The 22796-nt window shown below is 38.1% G+C and overlaps 2 protein-coding genes across 2 annotated transcripts in view; one reads left to right on the forward strand and one right to left on the reverse strand.

The window, feature by feature from the left end:
• Positions 1 to 16094, forward strand: part of LOC112559656 (vascular endothelial growth factor receptor 1-like) — a 45592-nt gene extending 29498 nt beyond the window's left edge. Inside the window, 15 exon segments of the mRNA XM_025230991.1 lie at positions 44 to 174; positions 445 to 625; positions 808 to 914; positions 4556 to 4674; positions 5084 to 5213; positions 5515 to 5619; positions 5995 to 6114; positions 6353 to 6409; positions 6412 to 6644; positions 6990 to 7112; positions 7458 to 7528; positions 8279 to 8319; positions 8601 to 8700; positions 9105 to 9210; positions 9357 to 16094. Coding sequence (XP_025086776.1) covers positions 44 to 174; positions 445 to 625; positions 808 to 914; positions 4556 to 4674; positions 5084 to 5213; positions 5515 to 5619; positions 5995 to 6114; positions 6353 to 6409; positions 6412 to 6644; positions 6990 to 7112; positions 7458 to 7528; positions 8279 to 8319; positions 8601 to 8700; positions 9105 to 9210; positions 9357 to 10004 — 2272 coding nt within the window. The 3' untranslated portion in view covers positions 10005 to 16094.
• LOC112560064 (rho GTPase-activating protein 7-like) overlaps positions 15277 to 22796 on the reverse strand; it is a 58011-nt gene continuing 50491 nt past the window's right edge. Inside the window, 1 exon segment of the mRNA XM_025231637.1 lies at positions 15277 to 22433. Coding sequence (XP_025087422.1) covers positions 22319 to 22433 — 115 coding nt within the window. The 3' untranslated portion in view covers positions 15277 to 22318.

Consider the following 22796-nt stretch of genomic DNA (forward strand, 5'->3'; position numbering starts at 1 on the left):
TTCGTTTCTCGCAAAATTTATTTTTTTTTTTTACTTGCGGCAGGACACAGTACTCACTAGAAGTGACTGCTTACTTTCCACATCTACAAGAGGAGGATGCTGGAGATTACCATTGCCGTGCCCACGACTTTAGTGGTGCTAACGATACATCAGTGTACTACTTGCGACTGAAAGGTATGGGGGGATTGGATATTCAGTGCAATGCATATGGGGATCCCAAGTGTTGGAACCTGTTATTGCTGGAAAAGAGGCTTTCAGATAGTAGGGAAAAAATCTGCATGGATGCAATATAAAATACCATTCTAGCTTTAAAAGCCTAAGGGTGATAAAATGGGTAAAATAGGATGTTATCACCTGAAGCATTTTTCAAAAGATGATTGTGGGTATAAATTGTAGACATATTTCTTTCAAGCATACTTTAGAAAAGATAGATTGTGTCTGCAGATATTGAGCCTCCTGTGATTCGGGACTACAGCAGTGGCATGCGGCGCGTCAGCCTGATGGCCACGATCACACTGAAATGTCAGGCTGCTGGTTACCCTCCACCAAGTATTACTTGGTACAAAGACGGCGCTCTGATTATGGACAATAGCACACTAAATGTGACTGTAGATCGTGATGGAAGGTAAAAAAGGAGACACCATTATTTTAACAACAACAATAATAATAATTTAGCAGTATTTTTGGACAAAATAACAAGTAATCCCTATAAGGAACACACATCTCTTCATCATTTATGTATGTGCTAGCATGCAGTTTTATTATCCAGAATGTAATAATTATCTTATGTGTGCTCTCTCTTTGCAGTCTTACCATTGAAAATGCAACGTTAGTCTATGCTGGTCAGTACCGGTGTGCTGCCAGTAACTATGCGGGCAAAGTAATGAGCCAGAACATGACTCTATATGTTGGAGGTACTGTTTTTGGTGTCACATATCAGTAATTATTATTTGGTACACCTTTTACACAATGTCAGCTAACTTACAATTTACTATTAAAAATTGACAGTTGTATAAAGGCAGATTTAAAAAAATTGAGACACGTTGATCTGTATATGTTAAATGTTTGCATGCCCTTTTGGAAACTGCTGCATTAGTGAACATTTTCAAGGCTGGTGTGAGTACAAACTTTGTGCAGAATACAACCAATTGATTACGATAAAACCAGTTTTGGAGGGGATCTTTCTGCCCCTCCATTTTATTCTTACCTAAATACAGATATATACACACATACATTCTTACTTATATCTGCATATATATATAAAATCTCCCCCCCCCCTTACACACATACTCATTGATGGTTATATATACACATGCACACACATACATATAAACCTCCCCTCCTCTTCCCCCCCCCCCCACTGCCGACACACACACACACCTACTCATATCAGCATATATATATAATCTCCCTCACACACACACACATCTGCTTATGCATACATGTGTAACCCACCCAGACATACAGCCTTATATCTGCTTATATACATATATGTAACCCCCCCATGCACATACACTCATCTCTGCTTTTATATATATATACATGTAACCTCCCTTACACACATACTCATATCTGCACATATATATTTTATCTAGTACCTCCTGACACACACCTACTTACTCATACGTGCATATATATATATTTAAAAATAATCCTGCTACACACAGTCTCATATCTGCTTATGTATATATATGTAAGCATCAACACGCACACATCTGCTTATATATATATCCCCAACACACACACACATACTCATGTCTGCCTATATATATATATGCCTATATATGTATATAATCCACAGACGTGTATGTGCATATACATAAAATATCCCCCTGACACACTCCCCCTATTCACTCATATTTGCATATATAAATATAATTCCCCTCTACTCATGCACACTTATATCTGCTTATGTATACAGGTTTAACCCCCCACCACCATCACACACAGCATCATATCCGCTTATATATATATACCACCCACACACACCTACTCACTCATATCTGCATATATAATAATCCAACTATGCACACACAAACAGCCTCATATTTGCTTATTTATAACCTCCCCCCCCCCAGCACACACAGTCTTATATCTGCTTTTATATATACATATGTTGTCCCCCCCACATATATCTGCATATATAAAATACCCCCTGACACCACACACACACCCTTACTCATATTTGCATATATATAATATAATCCCCCCTCCCTCATGCACACTTGTATCTTCTTATATACACGTGTACCACCACCACCACCACACACACTCATATCTATATATTTAATACCCCCCAACACACACATCTCTGCCTATATATGTATATACATATATTTGCTTATAGATATACTACCCACATCCACACACGCATATACTCATATTTACTTATGTATATATATGTAAACCTCCCCCCTCCACACACATATACATATTCTCTTAATTCTTCTAGTTTACCGTCCTAAGTAAACAAACTTAGCTCATCTAATAAGGGTCTGTTTATTTGTTGATGTCAATAAAGAATAGAACTTTTAGGCATTGAGATTGTGAGTATATTAAAGTGATAAATTATTTCTACGTTGGTCAGCAGATTTTTGTAGAGTTGAATAGATAATGAAATTATCTACAAAGTATGTATAGCCTTTCATTTCTAGGGTTTCATTTTGTCTACATGTTTCTTGTTTACATGTTTTGTACTGTAGGTTTGTTTTGCAATACTTCACGTGTGGTGCATTCAACAAACATTTACAAGCGCCTTACAAATTCAAGTATTAATATTATGTATAAGTTTACTTTATTTTCCGTTGGAGTCTGAAATCAAGTTGCTGTCGATAAATCCAACTACTTTTGAAAATTCACAGGCCCGATGTGTCTGCATATCTTTGTCTTTTCAGCACAACCTTGATCCGGCAATGAAACTTTGTTAGGTACTCACCGATGCAAACCATCGGTGACTCTCCCCACAGTACTAATAACAGTCGATTTGTCTACGTCGGTGAATTCTCCACACACTTCTTGGAAGTTTCATGTGGCAAAATATCGTCAAGTGATGAGCACTTGTAGTAAACATATTAGTGTGCCTTGCTAACTGGTGACAGCGATCTCGCATGCCACTACAGCGGTCATCGCTAGAATGTTCTCTCGTCTAAAATGAATTTTGCAATACAGTTTTAATTCATCCAACCCTTCAAACGGGTGTGATCTGTCACCAAACACCCGATTTTGTCTCGACAATCGACGTTGTTGCCAATAAACACAGTGAAGGCCGCCATTTTTCCTCGCGAGTAGTGAGTTATTCAGCCCCGGTACCACCGATAACTTTATACGCGAGAAGCCAGAATACGAATTTTTCGCTTCTATCCACCCGGATGAGCGCTACACCCGTTTAAAACCCTTCTCCGGTCTACATGCATATGGGGCCAGGCCTTTGCATCTTATTATCCTTGCATACAAGGAGTTATACATTTACTCGGCAAGTATGCACAATTTTTAGCCAGTTTTTTGAGTAAAAAGAGATTCAATTAAAGGAGTTCAGAAGGTCCATGACACAGAAGTTTGCAACATCCAACAACTGCTCTGAAAGTGGACACAGTCCAAGATACAGAGGTTTCCTCTGTAAAGTCAAGCCAGCCATAGCTTAATGGCCCATGTAACAGCCTTAACGCAGGAAATAATACCCATACCAAAAAAAAAGTAGTGAATTTGGGTGGAGTATTCTTGGACATTAAAAAGGCCTACAACATGGTCTGGCACAATTAACTGCTTCAGAAAGTCTACTGCTTAGGCACTGCATATGAAGTTAAATCCTTTAAATTAAATCCTTCTTATTAAACAGGGAAATATCAGTAAGAAGGTCAAACTTCCAAAAGAGGCATTGCTTGATAACAGCATCCTATAGGAAAGGGTTCTGGGTCCTTTACTGTGTAATGTTGCAGACTTTTCCAAAAACGTAAAACATGTCAAAGTCAAACAATTTGCACCACACATCCCTCCTTGGAAAAGTAGAAATAAAACAAATAACTCAAAAAGACCTAAAATCATAAGAATAGATAAGATCTAAGTGGACCTACACAAAGAAGTAAAATGGTTAACAGCCCCCAAACCCAGGCAATAATGTTAAAAAAAACCCAGAAATAGGTGGAAGCACTTTTTCCCTCTCAAACACAACAGTATGTCACTAGTCTAGTCCTGAAGCAACATACAACATCTGAACTTTTAATATGAGAGGGGGACTCACTTTGATTTAGAGTTTTTTTTTTTTTTTGGTAAAGAGCTGCTTGAAATGCTGCATGAAACCTGCACTTAATTGCACTTAACTTTCACTCATCTCACCCACCCCATCTCCCTCCCCCTCCCAACGCTATCAGAACCCCACGAAACTGCTTACAAGAGTAAAGACAAAGATGTATTTTAGCAACACTGTCAATTAAAAATAATTTTTTTTGAAATGATTATTAAATTAAAAAATAAAACATTTGAAGCTCATTGTGCCTCTCCTTGTTGGGCTATTTACCACTGATTTATTACCCTTGTGATTTTTCTCTTTTTGCTACAGATGACACAGCTTTGGCAGGATTTTCACCCTTGTATATTGGTTTAATTGTTGGATGTGTGATTTTCGCGTTGATTCTTGTGGTGGTGATCGTGGCAATTGCACGCAGGAAATCTGGTTTTGTGAGTAACCATCTTTTTATCATTGATTTTTCTTTTCAAGATAAGCATGAATAGTTTGTGTTTTGTGTGTTAATTTTTATTGCTGGCTTATTTTATACACAGTAGTCATTGTACTAATCTTTATGAAAGAATTATTTTATCAGCCCACAAGAAAAAATGATTTTCTAACAGTATATAAATAATGATACAGTGGATTTATCCAGCATTTAAAATTTTAAATACTATGCTGACCATTATTTCTTGCTGGTACATAATATATCCCATAGGTGATTTCACATATGCACAAAAAAATGAATAAAGATTTCCAGCATTAGCAGCATCATGCATAGTGTGTTAGAAGATATTCAGACTGTTTTTTTTCGTTTTGTTTTTGTATTTGAAGTGTGAAGAATGTATGTGTGTTTAACAGCACCAGGAGCTGGAGAAATATCTTATCCAGCCACAAGGCGAGTACAATCCAGACATCCCCATTGATGAGCAGACAGGCTGCCTCCCCTATGACCCCAAGTGGGAGTTTCCAAAGGATCGTCTGCGCATGGGTGAGAAAGATGTCACAACATCTCCTTAACTATGTGTTCTGGATTATTAGCAATTTTTACTTTCATTCACATTCTCTGTGCAGTCTTTCAGCAAGCCACATTAATTTGTTTATCAAGTAGGATTATATAGTTAATATATATTTTTTGGGGTTGGGGGATTAACAGATCTGAAATTCCTTGTCAATTAAAAACTTTTTGTTTTTTGCTTGAGAGTGAGAATGATAAAGACTCATGTATCAAAATTTTACATCAAAATGTAAGGAGCTTGGTTTTACATTGAAAACAACTTCTTGATTATCAGGCATGATTCTGGGACAAGGAGCCTTTGGGCGAGTGATGAAAGCTGAAGCAATTGGCATTGGGGATTCTCATGATGTCACCACGGTAGCAGTCAAGATGGTTAAAGGTAAGTGTCTGCAAACGTGTGTGTGTGTGGGTGGGTGTGAATGTGTTCCTGCATTATATTGGTTCATCTGTAGATCAACGCATGCCAGAAAGAGGAAAAGCTGTGGGAGAAAAAGATGCCATGCTAGTAAAACATAAACTTAAAAGTCAATTTCAGGTCTTTTTACATTTGTAACTAGGATGCTGCACCATTCAGGCATGATATATCTGAACTACATGTGAATTAATAAAGAAGCACTGTTTTGGAAACAAAGATTTCCTATTGAGAGCAATGAAGTGGATCAGTTGCATTACGGTTTCAACAATGTAAACTACCTAGTTTTGTGTATTATTTTCTAGATTGAGTGATAAATAATATGTGGGTATGTCACTCTAGATTGCACTGACAAGGAGCAGATGATGGCTTTGCTGTCTGAGCTAAAAATTCTCATTCACATTGGGCAACACTTGAATATTGTCAATCTGCTGGGTGCTGTCACAAAGGATATTCGCTTTGGTAAGATGCAAATTAAGAGGTCTATGCCTGTGATAACCCTAACCCTTAGCAACTTATTTACGTTGAACTAAAGATAAAATTGTGAAAATAAAATTAAGGTGTAATGGTGTAATGAATTAAGGTGTAATGAATAAACTTTCTTTGGCTGCCTTGGAACACTTTATTAGCAAAACTAAAGTTGATCTTGTTAAACTGAAAATTATTTGTTCCCAACCATAAGGATTTTGTTTGCTTACAGGTGAGCTGTACGTCATTGTGGAGTACTGCCACTTCGGCAATCTACGTAATTATCTGCTAAGAACAAAGACTCCTTCCAGGATACCATGGAGGACAACCAGACTGAAGCCAAGAATAAAGCCGAAGAAGCTGGGGAGAAGATGAACAAAACCCCCTCCAAGCCTTACTACATCAACAAAGCAGGGGGACCTGGAGGAAGTGCAGATGCTGTAGGACCTCCTCTCACCACCAAGAACCTCATCTGCTGGGCATTCCAGGTGGCTCGAGGAATGGAGTACCTAGTCTCCAAAAAAGTAAGCATATCAATTTAGATGTAAAGGAGAGGGAGGCTAAAGAGAGGGATGACTGTATTCACTTACTTGTACTCGTGGACAGAATAATGTTTTTAAAAAAAATCTGAAAGACTAGAGTTGCATTTGATGAGTGATATATTCACAATGACTTGATGCTATAGCTTGATGTAATGATGCTGTGACCGAGAGTAATGATAGCATGATTGAGTGAAATGATGCCATGGCTGCAATGATACTGTGACTGAGTGTGATGTTACTATCTTGGTGCTGTGACTTGATACCATGACTTATTAACAACTTGATGTTATACCTTGGTGTAATTTGATACCATGATTTGGCTTACAGTACATTCACCGTGACCTGGCAGCTCGTAACATCCTGTTAGCAGAAGATAATGTAGTAAAGATCTGTGATTTTGGCTTGGCCAAAGACTGCTACAGGGATGCTGAGTATCACAAGAAAGGAGATGTAAGCATTTTTCCTCCAAGTACTATTACCACATGTCTCTGTGCCACTCTGGCAAGACAGCTGGCTGTAACAGTGTATGAAACTTCACTCCTTCCTCATCCAGTATTGTTTGCCATTCACTTATAAAACTATTATGTTTAATGTACAAAGGAAACTTTCGTTTAAGGTCTAAAATTATGTGATGAAAATTGTTGTGACTGGTTGTACGAGTATTTTCTTATTTTGAGGGATATAACACACAAACATGTGAAATAACAAACATTCATTCATTCAAAGAGAGACTGCCCTTTAATGCAAGTTTGACAAGATGAACCCACGTTTGCTCTAACCTGTGTGTGTGTGAAGGGCCCTGTACCTGTCAAGTGGATGGCATTGGAATCTCTGACCCACAGGCTCTGCACAAGCAAAAGTGATGTGTAAGTAAGGAATATCTATCTCTTGCTGTTTACTGCTAGATACATGATCTCTCCACGAAACTTGTATTACTGGACTGTTCGCAGATTTTCTCCAATCAACTATTAAAACAAGGTTGGTGTATACATAGTTTCCGGTTTAGTCACATTCATTGTTTAGGCTTGCAAGAGGCTAAGTATTGGTCTTGGGCTCTTGGCAGACAGACAGCAGTATAACTATACACGTCCCTGTTCTCTCGGACTGCATTTCAGTCACGTAATCAAGCTGTTCTGTTTATTTTAAAATGCACATTAGGAAATTGTTGGATGTGACAAAATACATTTATTTTATTCCCAAGTATAAAGAATGGACCCTGTAGCTGTATGGAAAGTTGTGTACATGTCTTATCTACACTTTCATTAAGACACAGACACACATACATATCCGTTCACACAAAACAAGCAAAATGTCTGTGACAAACTGGTGTAATCTTTATTTACCAGCCATCTTAAGATTTGTTTAAATTATTAAACTGGTTCATTGCTCATCTTTGTCTTATTAACCTATTGTTATAGATAAATTTCAAAAAATCTAAATCTACGGTGTCTGCCGTTCATCCATGTAGTAAAATAATTGCATAATGGGAAGCATAAACATCAAAATAATTATGTTTTGGCCACTGTGAATTCAACTGTTTTAGCCTTCTGCTTGCATGGATCTATAAATATCTATTGTCTTCATCCAGTGTGATTTTTGTTTACTCTGTGCAACAGCTGGTCCTATGGCATTTTTCTGTGGGAGTTGTTTTCACTTGGTAAGTTACATCTACAGGCTTTTGTACAAAACAAAAATTTTTTTTGATTTGTTGACACCAAGAATGAGTGTTTGTAGTTCTTTTGTTCTTCAGCAGGATCCTAGAACTTTATGCCACTCACAGTTGAAAATGAATGTCCTAGTAATTTTCTCTCAAATGTCCTTCTCACCACCATTTTACCAATCTATCAAACAACGACAACTTTTTAAACAACATTTTTCAACAACAACAACAACGAAAAAGCTGTCTTCACTGCATTGTAAGTAATTAATTGTTTGCAGGTGGTAACCCTTACCCAGGAGTTGAGATCAATGAGAAGTTCATAGGCCTTCTGAAGTCTGGATATCGCATGGACAAACCAAAGTTTGCTTCTGATGAAATGTAAGAATACATTCATTGCAACATTTTCTATGAGGCTGAACTACCTGTTGGTTTACACTAAATAGGTGTGAATTATCTGAGTTCCTCCCTTCTCGATGGTTCTCTAAGTATGCTCCATACTTCCAGTAACTTCAGGAACAGTCTAGCTATGGAACCCTTAGACCTCGTGTGAAAGGTTAAAACAGTTGCTCAGGACGCTGGATATGTTTTAACATTATAGTTGTAAAAAATTTTTTTGCTAAGAGGATTTTTATTTTTGTTAATTTAGTGTCATTGCCACACACATTATATTCACCATGCCACAGTGGCTGGAATGGAAGGGTTAAACTTTAGTTTTATGAAAGGAAAGGGAGCAGTGTTGGCAGTGTTTCTGACGTGTCATAGAGAAGACTTCTATTTCACAGGTATAAAGTCATGTTGCAAACCTGGGATGCAGACTCTGAAAAGCGACCTACTTTTAGTCGACTGGTCTCAATCATGGGGGACTTCCTGGAGGCTAACGTCAAACAGGTTTGTCTCTTGATATTTTTATTGGTGAATTGAAAGCAGTGTTTGTGCATTTTCAGGAAAAAAAGCAGAGATGTAGAAAAGAAACAGTGTTACATCCTTGTTTCATCTTGGCAGAGCTTAAGTGTATCCTGTTTCTTTCATTCCAGTACTACCTGGATCTAACAGTACCTTACATCAAGATGTCTCCCGAAGATGGTGCAGTGGGGGAGGATGGATACTTGAGAATGTCCAGTACCCCAGACTACACACAGATGTCCCCTACCTCAACCACTGGCCCACCTTTGGCTACCTTAGACGATGACATAGAGGATGGTGACCTCAGCGGACAGCCACATTACATGAATCAGCGTGCTTTTCCACGGGAGAAGGGCTCCGAAGTTGAGATGCAGCCATTGATCAGACCCATCTCACATGAACGGCGAAGCTCTATACCCGACGAAATGGCACCTGGCTTTGTAAAACGAGAATCACCTAGGCAGGTGCGAACATTGGCAGAAGTGCACCAGCCTGATGACAGCGACAGTGGACACTCCAGCAGCTATGCCCCGGGCACCTCACCCACTGACAATGCCGGCTATCTTCTGCCCAAGTCTTTTGAAAGCACAGGCAGTTCCTCAGGCAGCCAGGAAACACGCAGTTCACAGGGTAGATCTAGGGAGCATAAAGACTTGGGTGTGGTCTTAAGTCCCACAGACTCTGTATTCAGCCCAGACTACCATCTAAACAGTTACCCTCCTCCCGACTATCGTCTGGTGGTAGAAGAGGAAGGGGGAGAACGTGAACTTCCTGTCTAAATTATTCGTTGTTGTCATCCTTGCTTTTTGCCTTGTTAATGTGTAAAAAAATAAGGAAGGCTGCTACAGCTATAGACTATAGCAAGAAACCTGCTTATATCTTCAGCTGTGCAGATCAGTACTTTTGCTTTATTTAGAACCAAACTCTTCAGCACCAACATTTTCCTGATGCAGAGCAAAAGCAATAAGATACTTAAAATCAACCAGTGTGAGGTGCATGCAGGAGATGGTATGACTTTCTGTTTGTTGCTGCCTTGCGCCAACAAATGCTCTCAGGGAATCCACAGGTTGCGAGGGTCATTACTGAATTTTGTACAAATGGTGGTGTCAGTCAGTGAGTGTGCCTGCATTGTGTGAAGGTTCTTCCTCATCATTCCTCGCTGGTCACAGACTGGGAGATTTTTTCTGACTTGGAGTCAACACTTGTCTCGCTCATTTATTCTGCATGAATGTTTCACTGTTTGGTTAAATTTGAAAATAACTGTTACGAATTGGTTCATTTTTATAATCCAAACTTATGGATTTTAATTTTGCAGGTAATAATAGGTAATTAGCTTTTTTCATCATTTATTTTATCAGAATAAGATATCTTTGTTATTAAACTAAGGAACAAGAATATTTACCCATCATTTGTCTTGCCCCCGATCCAGCTTTATGTAAAAATGCTTGGCATTATACTATCCTCATCTTAACAACAAGGAATGTGGGGACTGTGGGTGTGTTTGCGGGGATAGTTTTAACGTATCAATGTGTGTGTTCATGTATGCATTCATTTTTATGCTTATGGTACACATACAGATCATGCATACATGCAAGGATGCTACGTTTAACCTCACCTTTTAATGCCTGCTGTTTATATTGGAAGTTTACAAAATATCACAAACATCTTGCCGGATACACCAGTTTATTTAATTAGTAAAGTCATTAACATAAAATTAGCTCTAGCTTTCTGGATCATGAAAGATTTGAAATGCCACAACCTCATTAACACCACCTGCACCACGCATCGCCTTTACCTCCATCACTGTGTCTTGCACTGCTTCTTGTGTTTCATGTTCCTGTGCAATTGACCAACCACTTCTTTTGTTTCACGATGATGCCAGCATGTTGTTTCCCAATCAGTGCTATAGTGTTTGAGAGGAAGATGTTAGCAAGTTATTTTACTCCACATTGCTGTTATGTGGGCCAACAGTTTATAACTCCATGCATGGCATAGCAGTCCTTTTGATTAATTTGTTCGTACAATGGCAAGCTTTTTGTATCATTAAAATGCACAAATATTAAAAAATATTTATATATACAGTAATATGCAGCGTTGCCCTTTTTAAGGTTTCTTTAAACTCTCTTAAAAAGAAGACTACAAGGTTTAGTTGTATCATTTTTGAACTGGGAAGTTATACCAGCAGCCATTATACAAGGAATTTAGAGAAAGAGATTCTCAGAAATATTAAAATGCTCACTGGAGAAAGACAAGCTCTGTATATGCGTGCTGTGCTACAGGGACCTATATGGCTAAAATCTTAAAACAGAACAGTACTGACTGCAGTTTTACTCCTAGCAACAGCATTGATAATTTACATTTTGGTTTACAGTGTGTTGTATTATCATTGCTGTCATCTGATTCTGTGCTTAGTGTTCCTTCATGTGCAGGCGCATCTACAAATCAGGAGCACTTTGGACTATGAAGCATGTATGTCCTTACTGATGGTGAGCATGAAGTGCTTGCAACAAATTGTTGAATATTACTAGTCATCTGCTGCTTTTCGTACCAACATTGTTTGCTGCAAGATACTGCGAACTTGTGGCAAGTGAGGTGTTTGAACTGAACTTGTTATTGTTCTGGAGACTCAACCAAACATGCACCATAAACCTGGAAAAAAGAGATATTACTGCTATACATACTGGATTGCAATAAAATTGTTTCTTTCTTTTACCAGACATCACAAGGCATAATGGAAAGACTATGTATTAGATTTTGTGTGTGTGTGTGGAGGGTAGGTAAGTGAAATAAGTATCTTTTTGGTTTAATTGCTGGAATTGTTTTACTGGTGACATGAATGGATGTGATATTTGTATATATATATATCAGGTGATTTACATAAATGTGCACATTAAGGTTGAAAAGCAACTTCCAGGGAAACTGTTACTAAAGAATCACAAAGACTCCTCTGTAAAAACAATTGTAAAGAAAGATTATAAGTATTAATCATTTTAAAAAACAAGCTTTAAAAACTGGATACACAATGTCCAGCAAAAAGAGCATGCTGGAGGTTGTTGCTGGTTCTCTCTTTCCTGTTTCCCCCAGATGTCTGAAGGTGTGCATAGATCTGTGACTGTTACATGTAAAGTTTTGGCTTGCTGGTTATTTCTGACTTCCTGTGTAGGGAAAACATCTGGCAGCTTATGTCTAGGCTTGCATTGGGCAAAAGACTAAAGTGTAGGTCAGATGTGGATTACACTAAGCATTTACAGACAAAAGTCTGACAATAACGTGGCCAAAAGTGTTTGTCATCTCTTTTATTGTGAGAAACAACAATGTATTGAAACATGTTCCATGATAGAGAAATCATCATTTTTTTTAAAATCATGGCAACCATGTTTTAGCAAAAGATTGGTATAATGTCCATTTAGACAATCATTTCATTTGCACTGCATATGTTGTGTGTTTTCATGTATGTGTGTATGGGCTGGGGGTGATGATAATGAAGTTTTGTCACCCATCAGCATTTAAGTGCTGTCAGTATTCTCATCCAAAAATATATAAATATATTTCATGCCCTAAAGCATCAACACTCTCCACAATAACCTAAGATGCCACATCAGCATTAATTGCATTTTATTGAATGTCCCACAGTTAATCGAACAAGGATATTATACACCAGACATTGCTTTAGCTTTGCCAGTCTGGATCCAACAACCTGCTGATCACATTTAAGTTTTGTAGCAAAACTGGGTTGGCAGTGGAACACATGTTGTCTTGTATACAGTGATGGGATAGTTGCCAGTGTATTGTGTGTTGGCAGTGTACCGTGATCATTGCCACACTGTATCACATTGTACACCTTGATAGGGCTGACTGCAGGGTCTTATGTTTAGTAGGTCACATACTCATTTTTATAGGAGTAACTGTTTTTCAGCTTGTGAGAAAAGTGGAAGGGCTTTTATGTTCATCAAGCCACCAGAAGAAATAGCAGCAGGCAGAAGAGAGAACTTGAAGTACAATGAAAATTCAGCAGTGCCACATTATCAGTAATTTATAAAGACTTCCCAAAACCTAAAAGAAAATGTAAATAACAGTAAGTTTTGTTTGATGTAATATAATCTGTAGGTCGTGTATTATATCTGTCTTCTCAACCTTTTACTTGTTGTGAAAAATCCTGTTTGTTGTCAAATCACCTGTTAAATTGTTCTTCAGAAAATTGTATTCCTCTCCTAAACTTTACCCAAGTTGCTAACCTATCTTGTATAATGATATTGTTTATTCTAGAGCTGATTGAAGCCATTGTTATTAAGATGTAACAGAACTGGAGAGGAAGAGATAATGATTTAAGAAAACAAAGCATTTATGTTTTTGCTTGCTCAAGTGAATATTTACATAATGTGTGCTCCTATGGAAATGATATTTGATATTTGATCTTGTTAAAAGTAGTCTGGCAAAAGCATCAAAAGAATTTATTTTGAGCATTTATTTGATCTGAACTTGCTCCATGTTTGATCAACAGCATGATTTTTGTTAATGGACCAACAGTTACCACTTTTTCGCCCCTTTTTTTGGTGTGGCCTACATTTTCTTTAATAAAAAATGACCAAGGGACTGTGCATATAAGTACACTATGGGCTGTGTGGAAACCAAGGAGCATATACGGGAACTGAGGTTACAGACAGTAACTGTGGTCTGTTCAGGGAGGGGTCGCCACTTTGTATTAATCTAGAGACATTTAATCCATGAAAAGTGGTGGAAAACCTTAGTGAATTTTTTTCTTTCCCATGGTCCTTAATGTTCATAATATAAACAAGCATTGCAAGTGTTTTTATAAATGGTAAGGCTTTCCTCAATTACTTACATAGCACACCCCAGGTATTAGTAAAATCTGTCCTAGATACACTTGACCAGCAACAAGTTAACATCAAAGGTGGTTTTACAAACTTTCCCTGACTTCTGCCCAGGATAAGATGATGCTTACAGTGTGTTAGTGTTTGCATGCATGAAAATCAAGTACATTAAAAACGCTAATGTTTCAACAGCCAGAATTTAGTAGCAACATGTAACATGATCAGAATGGGCTAGCTCTTGATACCTAGTAATTCTGACCAGGGAAAAATCATGTTAGCTTGGTGAGTCGCTTGTCAGATAAAGAAACAACACAGGGTACTTTATGAAACATTTCTGTAGGCAGCATTTGGAGAAAAGAGGAAATGAAGAAACAAGGTGCGTGCAAAAGAGGGTAGCATGCATAATGTAGTCTTCATATGAATATTGCACAGGCTCTGTTTTCTGTGTCTGCATATTGCATATATCTGCAAACTGTTGAATTCGCGAGACTATTATGATGCTTTTATGATTGTGGCCCCAACCCCCTCCTGGAGTCCTGTTTGGCCAGAATTCCTGATCTGTTGTTGTGAAACCAGATGCTCACAGATTTATTTTTGGTAGTAAAGAGTTAGCTGTACCAAAGAACATCATGCCAGCACTTTTTAAGGCACAGCACTTCTGAAAATGCACAGTGTATTCTATTTTTCTTGGGTATTTTGTATCAGTTGAAAAGTTGTGACTCCAGAACAGTTTCTGACAGCACAAAAAATACACAGCAGTTTGCTTCATACTGTGTTTCTACAAGGTAAAAAAGATTTTCCTAAAATGGAGTTTGGTAGGTCAGGTCAGTCCCATGCCCGGTCCGGGCGTAGTGGGGACCGTCCGGCAGCAGCAACAGACATAATTTTCCACCCGGTCCTGTCTTGCTCAAGACAGGACCGGGTGGAGTTTGGTAGACGGCTGCAGCTATATAGTCTCTGTGACCTTTTTCATTACATGGGTCTTTGAAATCTAGTCTTGCCAGGTTTCAAGAAGCAGGACCTGTGTTGATTTGTCAGGATTGTCATCTCAAAGCTGCCACTGCATATTTTTCAAGTAATTTCATTGCAGTTGTGTCTGTCAATAAGACACACAAAAGGCTCTTTTTAATGTGCTTTTTATCTTTTTTGGATGGGATCATTTTATTGCTCCACGTATTATAGTTTTTACTGATGAAATGCTGCTAATGGGTCAGACATGCAAAATTTGAACTCCACAACACAAAACTGTGAAGATGGAATATGAGCACACAGTAAATAGATGTGCTTTTGTTTTATCATCAGAATGTATTTTTAGATATCTTGGACAATGTTATCATGTCTCTTTACAAGAGGCTGTTATTTGCAACCCAGAACCTTTAACAAAAACTGGAGGAAAAATTTTTGTAGTTTTCTTTAAATACACTACCTTAATATTTGATGTTTTTAAAAAAATGTTTTTCTTCATTGCTCCTGTTTTCATGTGACACTAAATTACATCAAAGTTCCACTGTAAAATCTCTACTTCATTCCACATACGAGGTAGTGCTTTTAAAAATAGAAACAAAAATGGTAGGACTATGTTACTTGTATCCACATGTGGTTTAGTGGGAGATTGGAGGAATGGGGACTCCAGTTTTTGTCACTTTATTATCACTGCCTACCTGTTGTGCAACAGAAGTGCCAGTCCCAATCTTGATAGCCTGTGCTCAGTGCCACAAACAGAATCTCTTGCATGTCTGGGTGCATTGATGAACCTGAAGATCAAATGTCATCATTCAGGCACAACAAACAGTGACTTATGCCAGTAATTATAAAAGAATGTATTTCCCTTTCTGGTTAAGGTGATGAACATAATATGCTCATAGCAGCATTGTTGCTGCTGCCAGTCTTGATACTATCATCCTCCTGTAACAGGCCAGCTATGCCCATTTAGTTCACTTACCCTTTACTTGATGGTTTTTATGTATACATTCTGTATGCAGTATACTTACATGATTGTAATCATGTCTTTTATATTAATTAAACTCAGTAATAATTTTTGTGGTTTGTGTGTTGCAGTCTGTCAGGTGCAGTTTTAAGTGACTGTCATGTTGGTCTTTGCATAACAGTATATGAAGACTTTATAATTTAAATTTAACTTTCATTTTTCTGCTTTTGAATGCAGCTGCACACTCCCAACAATAGAGAATGATGTTTCGCCCATCTGTTGGTCAGCAACAAACCAAATGTTCAAGCCCTACTGAAATTTGTGTTTCAGTACATTAGGGTTGAGATGAAATGCAGTTTTCATAGTCTCACATAGTTGTATGACTTTTCAAGATTGCTCCTGTATTATAGACAGGAAACTTGATCTGGACTATTTGAATAATTATTACATCTTCTCATCTATGAAAGATTTCTGGATGCTTCTATGCATTTAGTTTTGTATTCTCTGACCTGTTGGAAACTAATGTTTCATTGCTGAACTCTCTCTCTCACACACACACACACAAGTGCACAGAACTATATTGTCAGTCAATTGAGGATGAGTTTTATTGTTTGATGACAACAAACAAATGTGTTGCCAGGCAACCTACATGCATATTAATGTTTGAAATAATGAGGGAGAAAAAAATATAATGAAGCACCAATGGAGGTCCTCGTGAGGGTAGGATACAGAGCTGATGACAAGCATATGTGCTATGGTGATTTCTGTACACTTGATAAAGTCATCCTCATCTAAGGCAGCATGTCAATAGTGAGTGTAGTGCTGCAGGATACCATTACAGTTATGAGGTATACAGTGTTTACAAGGCTAGCTGCACAGGCATACATCATATCTGGAAACCGTTTAGTATTATGTAACAGAAATCACAGTCAGTAACAAATTGGGAAAGAAAACTTTATAACTATTCCCTAAACTTAGAAGAACTACTTTGCCCAAAGCCTATGAGTCACAGCTATATCTCTGTACTGTACCACTCCAGTCTATCTGAAAAAAGGCGTGCATGTTACACCAATAACATGATCTGATCCCACACAGTGCAATGAAGAAAATGACTTGTAAGGCAACAAATCTCATGGTGGAACTTTTTGATGCTTAATGTCTTTCCTGCCCAAAACCCAAACAAGCAAAGCAGCCAAATAGAAGCCAGAAAAGGACCAATATCTATATAAATGTATTGTTTCTTGGGTATTTCACTGCTAAATTGGTGCAATCCAGTGGGACAAAAAAGTCACTTCAAAACTGCTACATAATATACTTTTATGTACACACTATTTATAATTGGTTTTGTTAATTTTTTTCTTTTCTACCATTTTTTAAAATTTTGACATATTAAATTTGTGTAACTGACTTCATTTTAAAATTTGTTATAGCAGATGTTAACTTTCAGAATAAAACATTATCCTGTGTTTATCTTACTTGCCCTTTTCTTTGTTCTTCATCAGTCATTCTCACTCTTTCTACCATCTCTCATTTCTTTAAATGCTTTGATGGCAGTTTTTTTAAACCCACAGAAGCTTATCTCCAACTTTCCACAGACCGGCAGAAAAAAAAAACTAAACATCCCTGTGACCAGAAACTTTACCTGCCAAAGAAAGATAAAATCTACACCCCTCTTTACCTCTACAGCAAGAACAACAGAATGAGAGCCAAAAGAAAAAAGCCAGAAGAAGCCCAAGGCTGGAATCCCTGATCAAAAATTGCTTTTCACAAGTATTGCAACTCAAATGTGACACGACTGGCATGAAGACCCAGACCCCACCCAAAATTTAAAAAAAAATTGTACAGTCACAGAACAGAAAAGTGTTCTTTTCCTCTGCTTGCAAGCTTATTGCTAGTTATTATTTGCTTGAAAAGAAAACATTTGCCTGGCAAACACAAAAGTACAGATAATTAAAATGTACAGAATGTTAAAATGTACCACTAGAAATTTCATTTGCAACATCCACCATATACACCAATGTAACTTTATTATGTACAATGTTATGGCACTTTCAAAAAAAATGGAGTGGTCAAAATATTTCTGGAGTATCAACAACAGCTACACGTAGCCGGCTAGTGTGCTAAAGCTAACACTGTGTCATTTTTACCCACTATGAGTAATTTTTTACATGCCATCCACAAGACGATGAAAATCCACCATGTGCCCTTTTCACAATGACCCAGCTTTCAATATACCACAGATTGTCCAGTGGACAGCTTCAAACACAAGTTACCAGACTATTCACAAAAGTAAATCCAATACTTGGTGTCATCTAATGCCAAGCATTTGCCAAGTTTCAAGTGACTGGTTACCAACTAATCACAAATTAAGTGATTATTGTGTACACAAAGCCATCACTAGTCAGAATTCCTGAGAACTTGTGAAAATAAGCTCTCTGCCATTTTGGTCAGTTCCTCCCAGCTGTGAAACTGCACATCACATATATAAGGTTGCAAAGCAATATCAAGACAAGAAGCTAGACTTGTTTTTTTTTTTAAAAAGGGGGTGGGAAAGGGTGAAATTAAGTTGGCATTAAAGTGAGGTATCTGGTTGACAAAATGCACCAAACATGAGTATAATAAATGCACATCAATTTATTATGGCATGCGGCTGATGATCAAGCTGCTCACAAAACAACAGCTTCTTCCTCGTAGCATTATGTAGCCCTAAAACATCTGTACTTTTTTTTGACACTTGTCTTCCAGTTATCCCCCTCCTCCCCATAAGGAAGACACACCACACAAAAAACCTTGAGAAAAAAAAAAGGAAAAAGAAGTTGAAGCATGAAGATGTTCTATCACTGAAGTGAGAAACCCTGCTCCTTCATCTTTGACCTTTTTTAAAATTCCTCTTTCACTCACATACATAACAGTTCTGGTTACCAAGAGCAAAATAAGTGATACAGGTAGATGTATTTAATGTCTGAAGCCATGACTAAGACCTTTCTATTATCAGGAAAGAGTCTGGCCCTGCATCAGAAAAAAAATAAGGCTGAGGCAAACCATTTTTACACTCTCGTGATTACCTGTAGTCGTCTGGATTGTGACAACCCCTATTGCACAACAAGAAGAATCCTCTCCGAAAGGTAAGAACATTTTTCTGCTTATTTTTCTCACTTGTACAGACATTATTTCATGACAGTTTAACATTAAACATTAAACATTAAACATTAAAGAAGTACTTTTGTCAACAACCCAGAAAGTGCTAAGGCATCAAAAGATGAAGAAACAACCCTGGGTCATCAACTACTCCCTAGATATCTGTGACCAAAAGAGGGCCTTGAAGAGAGGATAAGTAACCATGAAGCAGCTTCCAAATACAAAGAAGTGAATTGTGCCATAAGAAAAGGAAATGAAGATAGCTACTGAGGGCCAATGCCAGACCATGGAGGAGGGAATTGCATGGAGTGATAGCAAAAAGAGCAATCCCCAACCCATTACTAAAGACCCTCATCAAGACAGGTAAACATGAGACCTCAGTTATCAAAGACAGCAATGGGCACTCTCACAGACAGCACTGCTATGCTCAACTGATGGACTGAATATTGCAAAGACCTGTACAACTACTAACATCCTTCAAAACATTCAGACTGGCATTAATGAACCTGTAGACCTGCCAGTCCTAAGGGAAAAGGTCAAAATGACAGTCTTAAGGAAAGTCACCTGGCACTGACATCCCAGATGAGCTGCTTAAGCAGGATGGGATCAAGACTGCAAAGGCCTTCACCACTCAAAGAGTTAGGAAATGCAAAGAATGGACATGGTCACTCACTAGTCATATCCCTTTGTCATGCTGAAAGTAATACAGAATCTCATCAGCACCACCTGTGAGGAACTGCTAACAAAAACAGTCTGGCTTCAGACCAGGTAGCAGCACAGCTAAGCAGACCTTTGACTGTTTCATCCTAGGTAGAGAAGTATCTTCAGTGTCTGCAAGACCTATATCACAACTTCACAGGCTTTTGGCAGTCAGGTACAAGGGGCATGTGGGTCTCATCCAAGTGATTGAATTGTCATGAAGGAGTTCAATGAACATAATACTGAACAACCAAATGGCTTTAACATGACAGTAGGCATCCATCAAGGGTGACTGCTATCACCTATGCTGCTCAACATCTTTTTGGAGAACATCATGAGTGAGCCAGCATTGATTAAAGTCATGGCCATTGACAATGGCTAAACAGAGATCTACATGAAGGTAGTATGACTCAAAGAGGTAAACAGCTTTAAGTACTTGGAACAATCTCCTCTAAGGATGGCAGCTCCATAAGAGATACCATATCAGGATTGCAACAGAAGCAGCAGCAATGGACAGGGTCTAACACAGCCATGACATCATGTTTACTAAGAAGTACAGTCTGTATGAGTCTCTTGCATAACTGATCCTGCTGTACAGCTGTGAAATGTGGACTCTGTTGATATGGACAGGAGAATCCAGGCATTTGAAAGCAAGTGCTTGAAGAGACTGCTCAAGATTTTGCTCAGGGAACATAAGACCAATGACTTGAAGGACACCAGGAACCACTACTTACAGCAGTCAAGCAGTGTAAGCTATTCTGGTTTGGCCATGTGGACACTTTGTTGAAGACTTGTCCTTCAAGGTACCTTGGAGAGTAGTCACACCACAGTAGCCAAAGAACTGGCCTGTGAATGTAAAGAGTGGACTGGTCATACTGTGCAGGACCTGCTCACTTATTGCCCAAGACAGGCATAAGTGGTTGGCCTTGTCTGCTCTCTTCAACAGTACCAGTCAAGGGATGAATATCTGCAGGTTTTAGAATTGACCAGATACCAGTTAATTCCTGTGACCAAAGCCATAATCTAATTCCATTTTGCCAGAATGGTTAAAAAAACTTATGGTAATGACTGTGATCTGCAGCTGGTAAAAGCAAGCAAAATCATCTTATCAACCATGAAGGTATGCAATGGATTGTGGTAGGAGAAATTAGTTTAAACGGACAAGAATGGCAGTTGGTTCCAGTCCTATGACGAGTTATGCAGTGGCTACTTCCATCACTGAAAAAAGATGAACATGCAAAGCAAATATGTTAAATGACTGCTGACATATGCATACACACAGTTTTAACCTACATCTCAGGCCTTAATGAAAAATGCCACATTGCTTCATTTTTAACATTTTTCGTTAGTATAAAAGCATTGTGCTGTTTAAGCATTCATGCCAATTCAGAAATGAAGCTCCTTCAACAAAATAACAAGTATGTCAGCATCAAGGGATGGAAGTTCAGTCAAATTTTGTACTCAGCCAACAGGTAAAGAAATTGTTCAAACAAGTTCTGGGCTCGTATTTTGGTATTAAGCAGCAGACACATCCAGGAAGTTGCAGCAAATGTTTGGCACTTCCTAGGTGTTTGGCTCAGAGAGGGACAAGTGTGGCACCTTGGGAATGCATTGTTTCCTTACATTTCTGGGTCACAAAACTCAAACTGCAGTAATTTTTGGCAGGATCAAACTCCTGTCACATGTTTCACTAATTTAACTAGTTTGCTTTAACAACATACAGTTACCACCATACAAAACCTTAAAAATTAATGTTAACTTTTTTTTCATTAGTGCATGAAAAAATCTGTTCCCAGTTACCTGACATGATGGTATCATAAGTGTATCAATAATGCAATATGCAACACACCTTTTCCCATAGATAAAAAAAAATGTTGGCATAAACTGATCTATAACCTTAATTTATACAGGATGAATGAGCATCAGTCTGTTCACATTAAACGATGACAGTTTATGGGCAAAGGTCCTCTGTGGAATGCTGCTGGCTTAAAAAGCTAAAAGCATGCTTATCTGATCACAAAAATCATTTGCAGTTTGCATTCCATTTTTGCAAAGGCAAAAAAAAAAAAAAAAAAAAAAAGAAGGAAAAAACCCAAATCCCAAAAAATGGTGACTTAGCAATGCTCTCCTTTTCAGCAAACTCTTTTCCACCATAAATAGTTTCTAATTCCTTTCAAGAAAAAGGAAACCTGTTATTAGTCATTATGCATACTGAAGACTGTCAATTGCATTTTCAAATATTTGTTCAACACTTTGGCAGTGCCACAGTGAAGGGAAGGCTCCAGTCTCTGGCGCATATGTCCTTCAGTTATTAAAATCCACCTGGTGTTTTTTGATGCACCTTTTCCTTGTGACTTTGTGATGCACAGGGAGGATAAAACACCCATAACTACATTTTTGTTCAACGAATCTGTGCGATCGACAATTACACCATCACTTGGACTTGGTACAACAGAGTCTTTGCATATTTCACTTTGAGAGGTGCAGAATTTAGTCGTCAAACCTTGGTCTCAGGGCCATCAGCTTCTTGCCGAAAAGAATCACGCAGCCGTTCCACCAGAAGGGCACACTGGTGACCATACACTCTGTTGTACCACTCTGGACATCGACCTCTGGAAAGACAAGACTCTATTTGATCAAGGGAGGTAGCAAATTTAGTGCCTAGGTTTGTATTCTTACACAGTGACACTCTCATCTGCGAATGAAACATGAAGAATGAAGTAAAATTTCCATTTTCTTACTCCAATATTTTTAATTATTTGGCTCCGACACAACAAAGATAGTGTAAGTGAATGCTTCAGAAAACAAACAAACCCCCCCCCCACTAAAAAATCGAGGCATACAAGACAAATCTGTATAGGAAAGAAAACTTGTGTATTATTTTTGCAGTCCACACAAAGTCAGTCTCTCAATTCTACTTTCAGTGAAGAGGAAAAAAAGCACATCACCTAAGGCGATACTCATTTTTATGTAAA

Source organism: Pomacea canaliculata, linkage group LG3, assembly GCF_003073045.1.
Source record: "Pomacea canaliculata isolate SZHN2017 linkage group LG3, ASM307304v1, whole genome shotgun sequence".
Lineage (NCBI taxonomy): Eukaryota > Metazoa > Mollusca > Gastropoda > Architaenioglossa > Ampullariidae > Pomacea > Pomacea canaliculata.